General features: G+C 42.5%; 1 protein-coding gene across 1 annotated transcript in view; it reads right to left on the reverse strand.

Moving 5' to 3' along the window:
* Window positions 1–19,484, reverse strand: part of IL13RA2 (interleukin 13 receptor subunit alpha 2) — a 44,177-nt gene extending 24,693 nt beyond the window's left edge. The window contains exons 1-4 of the mRNA XM_073543454.1: window positions 19,448–19,484; window positions 15,655–15,810; window positions 12,103–12,254; window positions 945–1,098 (exon numbers count right to left, since the gene is read on the reverse strand). Coding sequence (XP_073399555.1) covers window positions 945–1,098; window positions 12,103–12,254; window positions 15,655–15,810; window positions 19,448–19,469 — 484 coding nt within the window. The 5' untranslated portion in view covers window positions 19,470–19,484. The remainder of the gene's footprint in view (window positions 1–944; window positions 1,099–12,102; window positions 12,255–15,654; window positions 15,811–19,447) is intronic.
* Window positions 19,485–19,869: the final 385 nt, after the last annotated feature.

Here is a 19,869-nt window from a genome sequence, read left to right on the forward strand (position 1 = left end):
CAGGGACCTGGAGCAGTTTGCCAAAGAAGAATGGTCTAAAATTCCAGCAGAGCATTGTAAGAAACTCATTGATGGTTACCGGAAGCGGTTGGTCGCAGTTATTTTGGCTAAAGGTTGTGTAACCAAGTATTAGGCTGAGGGTGCCAATACTTTTGTCTGGCCCATTTTTGGAGTTTTGTGTGAAATGATCAATGTTTTGCTTTTTGCTTCATTCTCTTTTGTGTTTTTTTAATTTAAGACAAATTAAATGAAGATAATAATACCAAAGAATTTGTGATTGCAATAATTTTCAGGAAGAAACTGAGTATATCTGATAAAATTGCAGGGGTGTCAATACTTTTGGCCACAACTGTATTTGCTTGCTGGGATTCGGTGTACTTATGCTTGACTTACGGTTGTGACAAGCGGCATTGTCCCAATTCTGGCCCAAGTTGTGTGCTCTCTCCAATACTACTGTATGAGCCACCATTGGCTCTGCAGCATCACAGAAGCTGGCTGGATCAGGAACTAACATCAGGAACCAACAATTTAGCTTCAGAGCAGCATTTACAAGCTTTATTCGGAACATCTTGTAAGCATTTTTCAGCCACTGTTGCTATGTCGGAGAGGAGGTCAGTAACTCATGCAATAATAAAATTAAAAATCACTCCATTCTTGAGAACAGAGGGTATTTTTAATGAAAAAATATATTGCTCAGTTGATCGTTTTTTTGAGGATTTTTTTATTTTACCTATAAAAGATCGTAACCATTGCAACTTGTTACATGCAATGGGGCTAAATTAATTATTAAAAGTAAATTCCCATAGATAACATAACATTCGTCTATAGCTGTAAATGGGAATTACCTGTAATTAGAGTATTAACAGAACTTTTAAAGATCCTCTTTATTTAGGATACAACTATGATATTGATATGAGATTCCCTTTTTTTTCTCATCTTTTTACCTTGTAAAGAAACCTGGTAGTTGGCTTCCACCCATTCACTCCATACTTCGTTTCCTTCTGTACATTGGCCTTTCAAATATGTTCTTATTTTTATGGTGGCATTCTTCTCAAGATTAAAGGCTCCTCTGTATGTCAGCTGCTTAATCCTAACTGACTTTGTAAAAATAAATAAAAATATATAAAAGGAATGAGCATTTTACTGAAACTTTTTACCAACACAAAGAAGCACTGTTCTATTGAGTGAAGCGGATGGGTCACCAAATTTCACAATACAAGCGGCATACATTGTGATAGAGAGCTGATGTCAAAATAACTGTATAAATCTATATTAGGGTTTAGACTTAATCTCTGCTGCATAGCTGTATTGAGAGCTCCTCAATGTACCTCCTTCCTGCTGCTGCTGAAAGGGATAACATAACTCAGTACAAGCCACAGTTTTCAGTCAGCCTGGGTGAGTGGGGCGAGACTGAAGTCATCTGGACTTATGAGCTCTCACAATTTATAGCTGGACTCATAAAATGCTACATTTATATAAATTGATTTTTACAGTAAGTACACCAGTCAATACCAGTACACCACCATTTTGAGATTTATTTAATTATGTATTTCTGCTCATATTTTTACATTTGGTGACAGATCTGCCTTTTGTAAAAAAAAATTGCACAGTTTTCTTAGATTCTCATATATCTATGTGACACTTTTCACTTCAGCAGTTCGTGTTGTACATTTCTCTATAATAATTTATATTTACAGTGGAGATGTGTGCTAATAATGAGCTCTGTCTCTACTAACATGCTAGCAAAAATTACACTTGATGTTTTTTCCCCTACTCTTTCCTTTCTTAGTACATTGCAAGACACTGCTTAATATCAGTTCCAAGGCTGCTGTAATGACAAATCAAATCAGTGTCGAGGCTGCTATAATCACAGGTCAATTCACTGTCAAGGCTGCTGTAATCACAGGAGAAATCAGTGTGAAGGCTGCTGTAATCACAGGAGAAATCAGTGTCAAGGCTGCTTTAATCACAGTTCAAATAAATGTCAAGGCTGCTTTAATCACAAATCAAATTAGTGTCAATTCTGCTGTAATCACAGGAGAAATCAGTGTCAAGGCTGCTGTAATCACAGGTCAAATCCATGTCAAGGCTGCTGTAATTACAGGAGAAATCAGTGCCAGGGCTGCTGTAATCACAGATAAAATTAGTGTCAAGGCTGCTGTAATCAAAGGTCAAATCAATGTCCAGGCTGCTGCAATCACAGATCAAATCAGTGTCAAGGCTGCTGTAATCAGAGGTCAAATCAATGTCAAGGCTGCTGTAATCACAGGTCAAATCAATGTCAAGGCTGCTGTAATCACAGGAGAAATCAGTGTCAAGGCTGCTTTAATCACAGTTCAAATAAATGTCAAGGCTGCTTTAATCACAAATCAAATTAGTGTCAAGGCTGCTGTAATCACAGGAGAAATCAGTGTCAGGGCTGCTGTAATCATAGGTCAAATCAATGTCAAGGCTGCTGTAATCACAGGAGAAATCAGTGCCAGGGCTGCTGTAATCACAGATCAAATTAGTGTCAAGGCTGCTGTAATCACATGTCAAATCACTGTAAAGGCTGCTGTAATCACAGGTCAAATCAGTGTCAAGGCTGCTGTAATCACAGGTCAAGTCAGTGTCAAGGATGCTGTACTCACAGGAGAAATCAGTGTCAAGGCTGCTTTAATCACAGTTCAAATAAATGTCAAGGCTGCTTTAATCACAAATCAAATTAGTATCAAGGCTGCTGTACTCACAGGAGAAATCAGTGTCAGGGCTGCTGTAATCATAGGTCAAATCAATGTCAAGGCTGCTGTAATCACAGGAGAAATCAGTGCCAGGGCTGCTGTAATCACAGATCAAATTACTGGCAAGGCTGCTGTAATCACAGGTCAAATCAATGCCAAGGCTTCTGTAATCACAGGAGAAATCAGTGCCAGGGCTGCTGTAATCACAGATCAAATTGGTGTCAAGGCTGCTGTAATCACTTGTCAAATCAATGGCAAGGCTGCTGTAATCACAGGTCAAATCAATGTCAAGGCTGCTGTGATCACATGTCAAATCACTGTCAAGGCTGCTGTAATCACAGGTCAAATCAGTGTCAAGGCTGCTGTAATCACAGGTCAAGTCAGTGTCAAGGATGCTGTATCACAGGTCAAATAAATGTCAAGGCTGCTGCAATCACAGGTCAAATCAGTGTCAAGGCTGCTGTAATCACAGGTCAAATCACTGTCAAGTCTGCTGTAATCACAGGTCCAATCAATGTCAAGGCTGCTGTAATCACAGGAGAAATCAGTGCCTGGGCTGCTGTAATCACAGATCAAATTAGTGTCAAGGCTGCTGTAATCACAGGTCAAATCAATGTCAAGGCTGCTGTAATCACAGGTCAAATCAATGCTAAGGCTGCTGTAATCACAGATCAAATCAGTGTCCAGGCTGCTATTCTCACAGTTCACTACCACTACAATTTTTTTTAGCTTACATCATGCTTGACACTTCCTCCCTTCTTATGAATACACTAGCTTGACCCGTGCGAAATTTTCGCACATTGGTAGTCAGGGGCGCAGGTAATTTCAGAAAAGGCAAGCTGGTCAAATGTAAATGTATTTCATGAGTTGATGAACATAGACAGGTATTTATATATGTAGATTAGTAATACAATAAATTGTTTTGATAAGTAAAGGCCAAAAAATGTTTTCTGGTTGAGGTGCCACCTGCAGGTCATTGTGTATTTCTGCAGTTTTATGAAAATGAATTTTTAAACTGTATTTAGTGATAAAATCGTGGATGTGTGGTTTGTTTGGCTGTTTTCTTGCTTAAGGGAGCAAGTTTACCTTTCAAATGGTGTATCATGTGTGTGTGGGGCGAAGTAATCATTGATAAAGCAGTGCATGTTTACACATGTGTTGGTAGTGTGCTTTGGGGTACTGTGCTGCCACCTGCAGGTCGTTTTTCCTTACTGCAGGTTCATGAAAATTAATGTTTAAACTGTATGTTGTAATCAAATTGTGGATGTGTGGTTTGTTTGGCTATTTTCTTGCTTAAGGGGGCAAGTTTACCTTTCAAATGGTGTATCATTTGTGTGTGTGGGTGCAGTATGAATGGGGATACAAAGGAATCACCAAAAAGCAGTGTTTAGAAATAATAGAATAGATTGCAATTATCAGCTAGAATCAGTGCCTAGCCTATTGTAATTACAGGACTTTATTAAGTCTAGCATACAAACACCTTGTCATATATTTGATTAACATATTCAGATTATTTTATCTTTAATGTCCCTCTTTTTGTTTCTTTCCCAACATCAACAGGGAGATGTCACAATTAGAGTTGAGAGAAACGGGTCGAAAAAATTCAAAAGTCGCCGACTTTTGGCAAAGTCGGGTTTCATGAAATGAAACCCGACCCTAGGATGAGGTCGGCCACGAGGTCGGCGACTTACGCGCCAAAGTCGCGTTTCAAAAGTTTGTTTTGTGCTCTTTTTCAGCCAATCAGGATCCACGGACACTGTGGGCAACGTGATGACCTAGGCACGGGTCACCACCATCTTTCAGAAGGGCATGCAAGTGATTGGCTTGCTTTGGTGGGCGTCACAGGGGGTATAAAAGGGCGTGCACGCCGACCGCCATCTTACTTCTGCCGATCTTAGTATAGGGAGAGGTTGCTGCTGATTCTGTAGGGAGAGCGTTAGGCAGGGAAGAAGACAAAAAAACTGCTTCTGCTGCTAGCGATTTGGCCTGCACAACACACAAGTCACTGTGTGTGCAGTGCAAGGGGAGGCTATATTGTGGTGTATCAGTGGTGTTGGTTGTTGGGCTGCCTTTTAAGGCTTCCTGACACGCTGGCATTGCTGTTTACCCACTGCTCCGCAAACTGCTTTTTTAAAAGCAATCCAATCTCCCTTATCCTCTAGTCACTTTTGTCACAGCTGTGCCATCGAGCCTGTCACATAGCGCTCAGATATCAGTGGGCCTCACACAATCCACAAGTGTCCAGTGTCCAAAAGTGTGCGCAGAGATTCAAAATCTCCATTATCCTCTCGTCACTTTGGTCACAGGCAGCTGTGCCATCGAGCGTGTCACATAGCGCTCAGATATCAGTGGGCCTCACACAATCCACAAGTGTCCAGTGTCCAAAAGTGTGCGCAGAGATTCAAAATCTCCATTATCCTCTCGTCACTTTTGTCACAGGCAGCTGTGCCATCGAGCGTGTCACATAGCGCTCAGATATCAGTGGGCCTCACACAATCCACAAGTGTCCAGTGTCCAAAAGTGTGCGCAGAGATTCAAAATCTCCATTATCCTCTCGTCACTTTGGTCACAGGCAGCTGTGCCATCGAGCGTGTCACATAGTGCTCAGATATCAGTGGGCCTCACACAATCCACAAGTGTCCAGTGTCCAAAAGTGTGCGCAGAGATTCAAAATCTCCATTATCCTCTCGTCACTTTGGTCACAGGCAGCTGTGCCATCGAGCGTGTCACATAGCGCTCAGATATCAGTGGGCCTCACACAATCCACAAGTGTCCAGTGTCCAAAAGTGTGCGCAGAGATTCAAAATCTCCATTATCCTCTCGTCACTTTGGTCACAGGCAGCTGTGCCATCGAGCCTGTCACATAGCGCTCAGATATCAGTGGGCCTCACACAATCCACAAGTGTCCAGTGTCCAAAAGTGTGCGCAGAGATTCAAAATCTCCATTATCCTCTCGTCACTTTGGTCACAGGCAGCTGTGCCATCGAGCGTGTCACATAGCGCTCAGATATCAGTGGGCCTCACACAATCCACAAGTGTCCAGTGTCCAAAAGTGTGCGCAGAGATTCAAAATCTCCATTATCCTCTCGTCACTTTGGTCACAGGCAGCTGTGCCATCGAGCCTGTCACATAGCGCTCAGATATCAGTGGGCCTCACACAATCCACAAGTGTCCAGTGTCCAAAAGTGTGCGCAGAGATTCAAAATCTCCATTATCCTCTCATCACTTTGGTCACAGGCAGCTGTGCCATCGAGCGTGTCACATAGCGCTCAGATATCAGTGGGCCTCACACAATCCACAAGTGTCCAGTGTCCAAAAGTGTGCGCAGAGATTCAAAATCTCCATTATCCTCTCGTCACTTTGGTCACAGGCAGCTGTGCCATCGAGCCTGTCACATAGCGCTCAGATATCAGTGGGCCTCACACAATCCACAAGTGTCCAGTGTCCAAAAGTGTGCGCAGAGATTCAAAATCTCCATTATCCTCTCGTCACTTTGGTCACAGGCAGCTGTGCCATCGAGCCTGTCACATAGCGCTCAGATATCAGTGGGCCTCACACAATCCAAAAGTGTCCACTGTCCACAAGTGTGTGCAGAAATTCTAAATCTCCCCTGTCCTATAGACACCTTGTACCTTGTTTTACATTACTATATAGTTTGTTGGATTTTGTCTACATTTCTACCAAAAATGAGGAAGGCTGGTGGAAGAGGCCGTGGAATTGGGCGGGGGTTGGCAGCTGGTAATGATGGTGTTGGTGGTGGATCTGATGGTAGTGGCAAGAGCAAAATAGGACCGAATGCAGGAGGTGCTGACCCTGCGTCATCGTCTGGCTACATAAGGCCTCGAACGCTTAGTTTTCTAGGAGTTGGCAAACCGCTTTTAAAGGCAGAGCATCAGGAAAAAGTTTTGTCTTACATTGCTGACTCCAGCTCTATCGCCTCCTCTTCTTCAGTTGTAAAAAGTAAAAGCACTGAGTCGTCATTGGAGGCTCATGTTCATGAACCACACCTTTCCTTGTGTCCTTCACCCCAACCAAGATTGAAGGATGACGCAGGCCATACTACTGATTACTCCATGGAGCTGTTTTCACATACCATGCCTGGATTATCAAGTCAAATGGTGAATTACCCAGGCCAAGATGAATCTGACATGGAGTGCACTGATGCACAGCCACTGATGGATGATTCTGCTGGTACATTCACTCAGAGCACTACATTGTCCTCGCAGTGTACAGAGCCAGATTTTGACCCTGATGAGACTCAGGTGCCCCTTCCCGCACACTATACCACCATACACGGTGACACAGAGAAAGGTGCACATGACATAGAAGAGGAGGTGATGGATGACCCAGTTGTTGACCCAGATTGGCATCCATTGGGGTAAGAGGGTGCTGCTTCCAATAGCTCAGATGAGGAGCATCCACAGCAGACATCGACATCGCAACAGCTGTTATCTGGCAGGCCCGGAGCACTCCAAAGACAGGTTCCAAACATCAAAAGAGTTGCTGGACAGCTTGTCCAGAGGGTCAAAAGATCACAGCGTGCTAGGCCGCAAAATGTCTGCCAAAGTAGGAAGAGTGCAGTGTGGCACTTTTTTGAACAAAATCCTCATGATCAGGCCAAGGTTATCTGTAATAAGTGCGCAAAGACCTTTAGCCGAGGGAAAAATCTGAAAAATTTGAATACCAGTTGCATGCTTAGACATTTAACCAGCATGCACTTGCAAGCATGGACACAACACCAAACCTCAAGTGCCACATGTGCAACTCATCACAACGAAGGTAGTCAGCAACGCTACATTGTTTCCCCCACTGTAAGCCCACCAGTTAGCACAGCAGCAAATGTTGAGGTGTCGTTGCAATGCCACAGCAGTCAGGGAATCCCACTGTTATATCAACGAAAGACTGATTCTAGGCCATCAGAAAGAACAACAACTCCATCACCATCATCAACCCTCTCTCAGTCCGCCCTGTCCACCGCTACTTCCACCATATGCAGCTCTCAAGTCCAGCTCACCCTCCCAGACACTATGAGTAGGTCAAGAAAGTACTCAGTCTCTCATCCGCGTACACTGGGTTTGAACGCCCACATTGCCAAACTAATCTTGTTTGAGATGATGCCCTTTCGGTTGGTGGAAAGCGCAGCTTTCCGCGAACTCATGGCCTATGCAGTACCACGCTATGACCTACCCAGTCGCCACTTCTTCTCTCGCAAAGCCATCCCAGCCCTCCACCATCATGTGAAAGACCGCATTGTCCATGCACTCAAGCAGTCAGTGAGCGGAAAGGTGCACCTCACAACTGATGCATGGTCCAGTCGGCATGGCCAGGGCCGTTACGTGTCCATCACTGCGCACTGGGTTAATGTGGTGGATGCAGGGTCCACAGGGGACAGCGGTGGTGGGACAGTGCTGCCTAGCCCACGGTATAGGAAACAGTTGGCTGTAGGCGTTCGACCCTCCTCCTCCTCCTCCTCCTCCAGAAGCGAAAGCTCGTCCACAGAGCGCAGTCGTACGAGCACTCCATCTGCAGCTGCCACTGTTGCACACGATGTGTCCCCCTATCGAGCAGCTAGTGGAAAGCGTCAGCAGGCTGTGTTGCAGATGATGTGTTTGGGCGACAGACACACCGCCGAGGTGCTGGCCGAGTACTTGAAGCGACAAACTGAGTCATGGCTGGGCAGTGTACATCTTGAGGCAGGCAAGGTAGTTAGTGATAACGGCCGTAATTTTGTGGCAGCCATAGCCCTTTCAAAACTCAGCCACATACCTTGCTTGGCTCACACCTTGAACCTGGTGGTGCAGTGCTTCCTCAAAAATTATCCGGAGTTAACAGCCCTGCTCCAGAAGGTGCGAAGACTGTGCGCGCACATCCGCCGGTCGCCTGTACACTCCGTTCGTATGCAGAAGCTGCAGCGATTGCTCCACCTTCCCAACCACCGCCTCATTATCGACATTGCAACAAGGTGGAACTCCACCCTGCACATGGTGGAGCGGCTGTGCGAGCAGAGGCAGGCCATAATGCATTTGTGGGAGGATACACGGCCAGGCACTTTGAGAGCAGACATGGAGTTGACAGGCGTGCAGTGGTCGAAGCTGAAAGACCTTTGTAAAGTCCTTCAGTGTTTTGAGGAATGCACACGGCTGGTAAGCGCAGACGACGCCATCCTAAGCATGAGCATCCCACTTATGCTTCTGCTCATGCAAACTTTGACGCACCTTAAGGAGCAGGCGTCTGCAGCCAATGTTGATGAGGAGGAAGAGGAGGAGGGAATCCTTGATGACATTCAGCCATTGTCTGCTCAGGGACCTCTCCTGGACGAGGTAGAGGAAGAAGAGGAGGAGGAGGAGGATGATGGGGATGATTACTTAGGGGAGGAGGATGCATCTCATGGGGCAAGTGAAAATATTGGCGTGGCAAGGTCTGGTACAGGGTTTGTGCGTGACTGGAGGGATGTGGATTTGCCAGAAAGTGCTCCTCCACCCAGCACTCGCAGTGCATCATTGACACCGGGAACATTGGCCCACATGTCAGATTATGCCTTGCGGATCCTAAAAAGGGACCCCCACATTGCCAAAATGATGAACGATGACGACTACTGGTTGGCCAGCATCCTGGATCCACGCTATAAAGGCAAATTACAAAACATCATGCCACAGGAGAACCTTGACCTAATATTGGCTAATAAACAAGCAACTCTGGTAAATCGGTTGCTTGAGGCATTCCCAGCACACAGCAGCGGTGATGGTTCTCACACGAGCCGTACGGGCCGGGGGCAGCTTGGCAGAGGTGTTCGTGGTGCACACAGCAGAAGTGGCATTGGAGACAGGGGTTTCATGACAATGTTGTGGACTGATTTTTCAAATACCGCTCACACAACTGGTAATACTGCATCGATGGAAAGTGACAGGAGACAGCAGTTGTCAACTATGGTTACAAACTACTTTTCCTCCCATATCGATGTTCTTCCACACAGGTCATTCCCCTTTGACTATTGGGCCGCTAAACTGGACACCTGGCCTGAATTGGCCCAATATGCCTTACAGGAGCTCACTTGCCCAGCTGCAAGTGTGCTATCGGAAAGAGTCTTCAGTGCAGCTGGATCAATCCTGACAGAAAAAAGGACCCGTCTGTCAACCCAAAATGTGGATGATCTAACCTTCATTAAAATGAACCACGCATGGGTTTCCAAGGATTTTGTCCCACCTTCCCCTGATGACACATAGGGTGACAGAAAAATGGCTTGCTTTGGTCCACCTCTTCCTGGTACTTCACCTATTTCGCCTTTTGCATCAGCTGAATGTCCAACATCAACATATGCCACTTTCTAAAACTCCCTAACTGTGCTGCCTCCCCTCCCATGGCCGGGGTCACCACCTACCGCACGACACCGTGCGAGTGCCGTTGCCCTGGACAGGTGGGTAGGCCGACTCTTGGGCGCGGGCACTGGCACAGGGTCCCTCATAGTGCAATCAAGTGTCTCTGACGGTGGTGGTGCACACCCGCCGTCAGACACACCGCTGTACTATGAGGGGCCCAGTGCCAGTACCGACGCCCACGAGTGGGCCCCCCTTGCTTGGGCAGGGCCCCAGCATTTGCAATCTTTACCTCTCCCTGCTCCTCCGCTGTGTAATCTGGGCCATCAAATCCATACTGTGCCTGACACCGTCTGAGCCTGCCTCCTGAGACATATATTTTGAATGTGTACGCTATCCATACATGTTATCCGGGGATACGGTACCCTTTCTAACCTTTGTGCAATCACGTGCAATCCATACTGGGCCTAACACCGTCTGAGCCTGCCTCCTGAGACATATATTTTGAATGTGTACGCTATCCATACATGTTATCCTGGGATACGGTACCCTTTCTAACCTTTGTGCAATCACGTGCAATCCATACTGTGCCTGACACCGTCTGAGCCTGCCTCCTGAGACATATATTTTGAATGTGTACGCTATCCATACATGTTATCCGGGGATACGGTACCCTTTCTAACCTTTGTGCAATCACGTGCAATCCATACTGGGCCTAACACCGTCTGAGCCTGCCTCCTGAGACATATATTTTGAATGTGTACGCTATCCATACATGTTATCCAGGGATACGGTACCCTTTCTAACCTTTGTGCAATCACGTGCAATCCATACTGGGCCTAACACCATCTGAGCCTGCCTCATGCTGTATAGACATATATTTTGAATGTGTACGCTATCCATACATGTTATCCGGGGATACGGTACCCCTTCTAACCTTTGTGCAATGACGTGCAATCCATACTGGGCCTAACACCGTCTGAGCCTGCCTCATGCTGTATAGACATATATTTTGAATGTGTACGCTATCCATACATGTTATCCAGGGATACGGTACCCTTTCTAACCTTTGTGCAATCACGTGCAATCCATACTGGGCGTGAGAACGGCTGGCGAGCTGTTAAGCAAGCTACAGCACCTGTCCAGACAAGTACAGGGATTCCCTAGCGAGGAGACTTATTTGATTGTTTTCTATGTTGGGACAGCAATTTTTGGGGAGCACTGTACTCTGGAGAATGATATATGGGGCCCACCATACACTGGAACATTCCAAAGGTGGACATCAGACACTGGAGCAGCATTTACAGGGCCCATTATACACTAGAGCAGTAGAAATGGGGCCCATTATGTTTGGAGCATTATTTGGGCCCATAAGACAGTGGAGCTTCATCCATGGGGACCAACATATACTGTAGCATTATGTGGAGCTCATCATATACTGTTTCAAACATTATATGGGACCAATGATTTTGTATGGAGAAAAAGATGGGCCTCGTCATGAGATGTAAAAAGTGAGGTATTTTTCAATGTACTATACCGCTATTTCTCTGCCGTATCGGAGCATGATGAGTTGTGGTATGTGTTAAAGGGGCGCTCTTTCGCCCAGGGCACATGAAAACCTGCAGCCAGCCCTCCCCCCCCACAAATTTAGCCAAATAACCCCCATTTTTCAGTGCGTAACTTGTATTATGAAGTTAATTAAGGTTGACAAGCTTAAGTAAGAAGAATTGATGCTTTTGGCATTCAAATGGGCACTGTAGGTGTGTTTCCTGTCCTCCTCTCACTGCCGACTTTTATTCCCCATTGACTTACATTGGGTTTCGTGTTTCGGGACGACCCCGACTTTTCCCTATAATCGGACGATCTTGCTCGACCCGACTTTTGGAAAAGTCGGGTTTCACGAAACGAAACGCGACCCTAAAAAAGCAAAAGTCGCTCAACTCTAGCATTGATGAAAAAATACAAAATGCTTGGTCCTAACGGTCCAAAACTAGACTTTAAGAGGTTAACAGTAGCTTATGTGTATAAACAGAATACATTGCTCTGGTGGTCTATATTTGTTACCTTACCTTCCATCTTTGTTCATTGACGACTTGGTGGGTTATTTCATACCGTACAGAACACTCACTTGTGCTATTTATGAAAGCTGGAGGCTGCCACGTCATTTCTAAAATTCCCAAATTCCCAAGGTCTTTAATATGTACGTTATTAGGTGGATGAACTGGAAGGAAGAATCATTAAAAAGTTATTGTCAATCATTTTTTCTGCCCTACTAATATTTGTTTTTAATATTATATTTTAGCATTTCTGAAGGATAAATCCAAGAGGAGAATGGGCCTTTTTTCACCCTTGAGAAAAAAAAGAAGTTAAATGCTTCAAACTGTAATTCAAAAAAAGGATCTATAGGTGGATCTGATGTGGCTTCCAGGTATTGCTTGACTCGTCCAATTACTTTATGCCTTGCAGGTTGGACTTTCTCATACAAATATTACATTACCAGAATGTAGTTGATGCTGGAGACCATGATCGTTTTGCTTTTTTTTTGTGCAAAAGGTAAATTGTCAACATTCTTTGTGACATGTGATAGCACCTTTTGACTTAGGATAGAGAGCGTTGTTGAGGCACTTAAAAATGTTTCTTCTTGGCATGGTGGTGGTAAAAATAGAATAATTATATCTAAAGTCGAATAAATCAACGTTAAAATTCATTTTAACCCTCTAATGATTATGCCTGAAAGCGTTTTCCAGGCTACACCATCAATATCTGATGCGACACCCGACACCCCCTCTGATCACCTGTTCCCCGTGCCAATAGAAGCGCTCAGTTGCGGAGCTTCACAGCATATCTTCGTCAACTGTATAGTAGCCGTAGACAGGTACTGCACATCTGAACCGTAGTGATTTGAATGGGGGCCGGATTTGCAGTACCCAGCCGCGGCCACTATACAGTTGATGGAGCTGTGCAGAATCTGAGCATTTCTGCCTGGGACTGAAGACAGCTGATCGGTGATCAGCCAACCATCAGATTTTAATGACACGCCATCAATGTAAAAGTCCTGGGCAACCTCTTAAACGACCAGCCAATTTTATTTTTGCTTTTTTCTTTTCACATTTCAGTAACTATAACATTTTTTATTTACCGTACTTATTTATTCTTTCTTTTTTTTTTTTTTTTACTTCCATGGCTGTATGAAACTTTTTTTTATGTTGGGAGAAATTGTATCATTGTTTCGCCAACGTTTTGGATAAAACATAAATGACTAAAAATGTATTTTATTTATTTTATTTGCTACACACTCTATTTATTTCTTTTTTATTGTTCATGTATTATTCAGGTTATTATGGATACCTAATTTATGTAATTTTTTTTCTTATATATTTGTACTTAAATATATTTTGCATGGGAACCAATCTGATTTTATTTTTATTTTTTTCCCAGAGAGATTTTAAATGTTTTACTGATTTATTAATTAACTAGCTGAAGAGCCCGGCATTGCCTGGGCATAGTAACCAACTGTGGTTAGTTATAACAAATTCTAATGATTATATTGCACAGAAAAACCGTGCATCTAATCCTATCCTGTGTGATACTGACTGCTGAGCCGTGTATCTAATCCTATTCTGTGTGATACTGTCTGCTGAGCCATGTATCTAATACTATTCTGTGTGATACTGTGTGCTGAGCTGTGTATCTAATCCTATGTGATACTGACTGCTGAGCTGTGTATCTAACCCTATCCTATGTGATACTGACTTCTGAGCTGTGTATCTAATCCTATCCTGTATGATACTGCCTGTTGAGCCATGTGTCTAATCCTATCCTGTGTGATACTGACTGCTGAGCTGTCTATCTAATCCTATCCTGTGTGATACTGACTGCTGAGCCGTGTATCTAATCCTATCCTGTGTGGTACTGACTGCTGAGCTGTGTATCTAATCCTATCCTGTGTGATACTGCCTGCTGAGCCATGTGTATAATCCTCTCCTGCGTGATACTGACTGCTGAGCTGTGTATCTATTCCTATCCTGTGTGACACTGGGCTCCCCCTGCAGTCTGTGTCAGAGGGTGGTCTGTGTTGGCACGGTAATAAATTGTGTTATTTCCAGCTTTACAGAAGGATGATAACACCATAGAAATGATAAGAATAATAGGCCTCAGTTACCACAACTGTCTACAAAGAAAACTGTTGCTGATAGCAACCAATCACAACTCATTTTTCATCTTTTAAACAGCTCTGGGACAGCGTGGCGAGTTTTGAGTGGCGACTTTTGTGTTTCGACTTTTATGTGGCGAGGTTGGTGTATGTGTGGTGAAATATGTGCTGAGGGTGGTATATGTGTTGAAGCACGTGGTAGTGTGTGGCGCATTTTGTGTGTGTGTTCATATCCCCATGTGTGGTGAGTATCCCACGTCAGGGCCCCACCTTAGCAACTGTACGGTATATACTCTTTGGCGCCATCGCTCTCATTCTTTAAGTTCCCCTTGTTCACATCTGGCAGCTGTCAATTTGCCTCCAAAACTTTTCCTTTCACTTTTTCCCCATTATGTAGATAGGGGCAAAATTGTTTGGTGAATTGGAACGCGCGGGGTTAAAATTTCGCCTCACAACATAGTCTATGACGCTCTCGGGGTCCAGACGTGTGACTTTGCCAAATTTTGTGGCTGTAGCTGCGACGGTGCGAATGCCAGTCCCAGACATACACACACACATACATACACACACACACATACATACACACACACACACACACATACACACATACACACCCACATTGAACTTTATATATTAGATTTACTGATTAATACTTAACTGATATTTTAATGTGATTTTTTAACATAACTTTTTTCCTTTATTTTTCTTCTTTTCACTGTAACCAGGGAACATCTATAGGCCCAGTTCCAGAGGAAAGCAGACCATTACAGTGACATATCACTAGATAAACTAGATCTAGGGGGTCTTCTATGCTAGAAGACACCTGTCGACATTGCCCATGCATCTATTCACTGCACAAAGCTCAATATTCACTATATAGACATCAAAAAGTGGTAATAAACCACTTCTGTCACCTCCCAATGGTACTCAGCTGTGTGTGACAGACATGGACCTGACCTGTTCCTCCTAGATTACATTACCTTTAATCCCATCCGTAAATTTACAATAATGCAGTCTTAAATCACAGATGTCTGCTGTTTTTTCGTAAAGCAGCGCTTCTCTTTTTTATGGGCTATGTCTGGTATTTCAGTTCAGACTCACTTGATATGGACTGGACTGCTGTTTCAAGCAAAACTTATAGACTATAGAAGCAATTTCCCTGGAGGAAGAAAAAAAAAACTTTTTTTTCTAATAACAGACAATGATTTTACAGTATTGCAACATTAGCAAACTAAAATTACAAATCTTTATTGTCGAATATTCTAAAAAAAACACCCACTAATCTGGCAGGTGTCCAAGCTGAGACATAGAAGTAACAAACCAGCGGGAAGTTTGGATTCCTGGAAGTATTTCTCATTTCTCTACATTATTTAGAAATTTAGTGCCAACAATCTGGTGGGTTTGTGACTCTGAGGATACAAATTGTTGAGTAATAATGAATAGACACATAAAAAAAGCTAATTTTTACCCGCCATCTGTAGTGTTGATGTGTACGGGATAGGAAGGGTTAAGTATAGCATAAATCTTGATATCCACTGAAGGCTTACGCTTTTCATATTGTTACACAAGGAGGTTCCGTTCAGGTCCCACATTTCTTTTCCTTTAACAACACACAAAAAGATCCCTGAGAACAGAAAGCAAACAGTGATAATTAATGCAAGTACTAAAATAAAATTTGTGAGGGTTTTCAGTTGCTTTCCTTTTTGGTCTTCTTGCAATAGTTACTGTTTTTGACACCAAATTCTTCAAAATTGTGCATGCAGATGATGAATTTAGTGCAAAGTTAAAAATCGTCTCTCTCTGTCTTGAATTGTTTTTGCAGCTCATTAGTGTCATAAGTTGAACGTTTTGCAAAATGATTCAAAAATTGCAGCAAAATAACTGCATACTCAAAAGTAAACCTGGTGGGGGACTGAACTGGAGTTGCACCAAATTTTGTGACTTTTTATGAAGTATGTTGAAGTGATATGCCACTGATTCATAAAGAGGTACATGGAGTAAGATTTGCAGCATAAAGTAAGCCAAAGCTCAGTATGAATTTGACGAGGGGACATTGCCATGCCTGTCTCAACTACATCCCTCCTCAGCTCTAACCATTTTGGCAAAGCTGGCCAAAACTAGTATAGAAAAAAAGTTGGTGAATTTGTGTGCAATCGGTTTCTTTCTCCATTTATGAACCCCTTCTTTTCCTCCTACCTCCTGATTTTATCCTTCACACTTAAAAACGGCAGCAAACTCACTTATACATCATATTTCAACTGATATTTTTTTAGTTTGTGGTGAGGAGGAAAAGGAGGGGAGGGACAAAATAAAACAGTCAATGAAACAACACTTCAAGTTTTTAGTAACTATATTAAATCATGTTAGTGCTATATTCACAGCTACACTGCTCAGTACCGGTGTATAATGTCCTCCATGTGTATGTTGCTTCTAACCATGTACTACGTAGAGACAGAAGAAAAGGAAACTCTCATGCCTCTGTGTTCTGTGCATGGGAGACATCATTGGAGCTAGTCTCCACCCACTAGCTCAGTGATAACTATTAAATCCATGTATATTCAACTGTATTCGTAACTGGTCTTTATTGAAACAACTTTGCAGAATTACAACTTTTACACAACCATGCCACATATAGTGGCACCAAGAGTATTATTCTGTTCCTTACTGTCAGGCAGTAAAGAACATGGAGCAGGTAGACAATAGGAATATTAATGGCATGGATGTGACACAAGATGTCTTAAAGGGGTTATCCAGGACTATATAATTTTTTAATGCGGGCCTAAGAAGTAACAGATAGGTAATTGCTTTTCTGCTGTCTTCACATCAACAAAGCAGCTGCTTCTTTTCTGCTCTGCCCTATTTATGGGGCATGACTGCCGATGTCACTCTGATTGATGCCAGCTCCCCATTGCCTAACTGCGGGGAGCTGGCTGTCAATTAGCATGATTTTCGGCAGTTATGCTCTGTCGATAAAACATCCCGGAAGAGGAAGAGCTGCTCTGATGACGTGGAGCAGTTGATGACATCTTTGGCCTCTTACACACTTCAGTTTTTTGCATCAGTCAAAATCCGCCAAAAGGATGGATGGCGGATCCGTTTTAGTACTGATGACAACGGATGCCACCCGTCCGTTTTTTTGATGGATCCGACAAATGAAGAATTTTAAAGGAATCGCAGCCTGGAAAGGAGAGAGAGAGAGAGAGAGAGAATATTTTTTTGGTCCGGCACCCAGAAAGAATTTCGGGTTAAATGAGTGTCTGGAGGATCCGCCAGAGGAAAAAACGTTGCAAGCTCTGTTTTGAAATCTTTGAGGATGGTGTCGGACAGCAACTTTTGGCGGATCCGCAAAAAAAACAGATGCAACGGACGGCAATCCGTCACAATCCGCCATTAATGGAAGTCAATGGGGAAAAAAACGGATCCTCAAAAGAAAATTGCGGATCCGTTTTTTTCAAAACCTGGCGGATTGTGACTGATTGTAAAAAACTGAAGTGTGAAAGAGGCCTTTGAGCCGGCAACGGGTAGAACAGGCAGGTAGTTACCTCTTTTAGCAACTTGCCTGTTAGTTTGTAGGCCTATAGTAAAAAAAATAATATAATAGTCCAGGACAATCCCTTTATGAGTAAGCAGGAGATTTAATGGGTAAAAAATAGAAAATTTTTATTTCTAAGATAATTATTTTTTTATATGTTAACACTTTCTGTTCTTATGTTACTTTATTATAATACTGGAGAACTCCTTTAATTATAGTTATAATAATAGTCTAGTTATCGCCACTGCCAGATGTCTGCAGGAGCATTGTGTTTCAGCAGCGTCAGCCACCTGCGGTGCCAAAATTGCTGCCAATTTCAGCACTGCCTAACAAGAACAGCATCCAAAAAGCCACTCATTAAACACTCTCCAATAATAAGTTACAAAGACCCAATATTCGCTTGTCAACAGACTGTAGTGGCCATCGCTGCAGGACTGTGCTGTTGGTGTGCACGCAACAACCTGCCTCAACAAAAGTACTACATGTTCTAAACATACAATACACCGCTGTATATAAGGGGAGGATGCATAGATAGCATAGCAGCCCTACTGTATGTGTGCAACAGACCAGATACATTTATACAAAAAGGTCATTTAGGACCCGACCTGGTGTCCAAAAATATAACAGTGTTAGTGGTCAGTACAACAAATCAAATATTACTTCCAATGCAAATTTTGCTATTGATATTGTATTTAATATTAATTCACCCATATTAGTGGGTTTGGTATGAATACAATCAGCAAAAGTATTTCACCCCCATTCAGAACATAAAAATGATGAAAGTATGTATTCATAAATATGACATATTATCTTGTAAGCCTTTGAGATGCTCATGCCCAAAAGGTGAAGCTGACACATGAAAGGAAATGTTATAACAAATGTGTCCTTTCTTATCATATATCACATTTTATACAATAGGTAGGTAGATAGATAGATAGATATGGGATAGATAATATATGATAGATAGATAGATAGATAGATAGATAGATAGATAGATAGATAGATAGATAGATAGATAGATAGATATGGGATAGATAATATATTATAGATAGATAGATAGATAGATATGGGATAGATAATATATGATAGATAGATAGATAGATAGATATGGGATAGATAATATATTATAGATAGATATGGGATAGATAGATAGATAGATAGATAGATAGATAGATATGGGATAGATAATATATTATAGATAGATAGATAGATAGATAGATAGATAGATAGATAGATAGATAGATAGATAGATATGGGATAGATAGATAGATAGATAGATAGATATGGGATAGATAGATAATATATTATTGATAGATAGATCGATAGATAGATAAATATATAGATAGATAATAGATACTATAGATCATATAAAGATAGATAGATACAGTAGATAGATAGATAATATATTATAGATAGATAGATAAATAATAAATAGATAGATAGATCTAAAGATAATATATAGATAATAGATAGATGACAGATAGATAACAGATAGATAGATAGATAGATCTATAGATAGATAGATAGTGAGAGAGACCAAGACATATAGGTAGACAGCACCACTACTCTATATGTTTGATATTTTTAATGTTAAAAATATACAGAGAAGCAAAAGAAAAGCATAAACAAGCTAATCTAAATTAATCTGATCACATAGTAACATTTTTTGCTAATTTAAAAATATATTTTCCATAAGTATAATTCTCACAAAACATCCCTGGGCACTTACCAAATCCTTCTTCTGGAATCATCAGCAGCTCGGTGCTTTTGTGTCCCAATAGCACAGCGCAGAATAAATATTGGCACTGAGAGGTGTGGTCAGAGGAGGGCAGCACCGGCCTGAGTCACACAGAGAGCAATGGGCTGTCATTCATTACACTGGGAACCAGAACAGGCAATATTTTGTCAATTCTGTTACTTCTACAGAAGTTTCACCAATTTAGTGCACATGTATAATTGTGTAATAAAGGGATTGCCTGGGACATGTATCTATTTATCTATTTTAGTTATATAGACAGTAAAAAATAGAAGCACAATCCACATCTGCAGGTGCAAATCTGTACTCAGCATAACTCCCAGTACTAAAGTGAAAAAGGATGGGAATTTATTCCACACTGATACAATTTTTGGCATACACAATGAAGCCATTTA

Source organism: Dendrobates tinctorius, unplaced genomic scaffold (genome assembly GCF_039654945.1).
Source record: "Dendrobates tinctorius isolate UK_male_01 unplaced genomic scaffold, ASM3965494v1 ptg000133l, whole genome shotgun sequence".
NCBI lineage: Eukaryota > Metazoa > Chordata > Amphibia > Anura > Dendrobatidae > Dendrobates > Dendrobates tinctorius.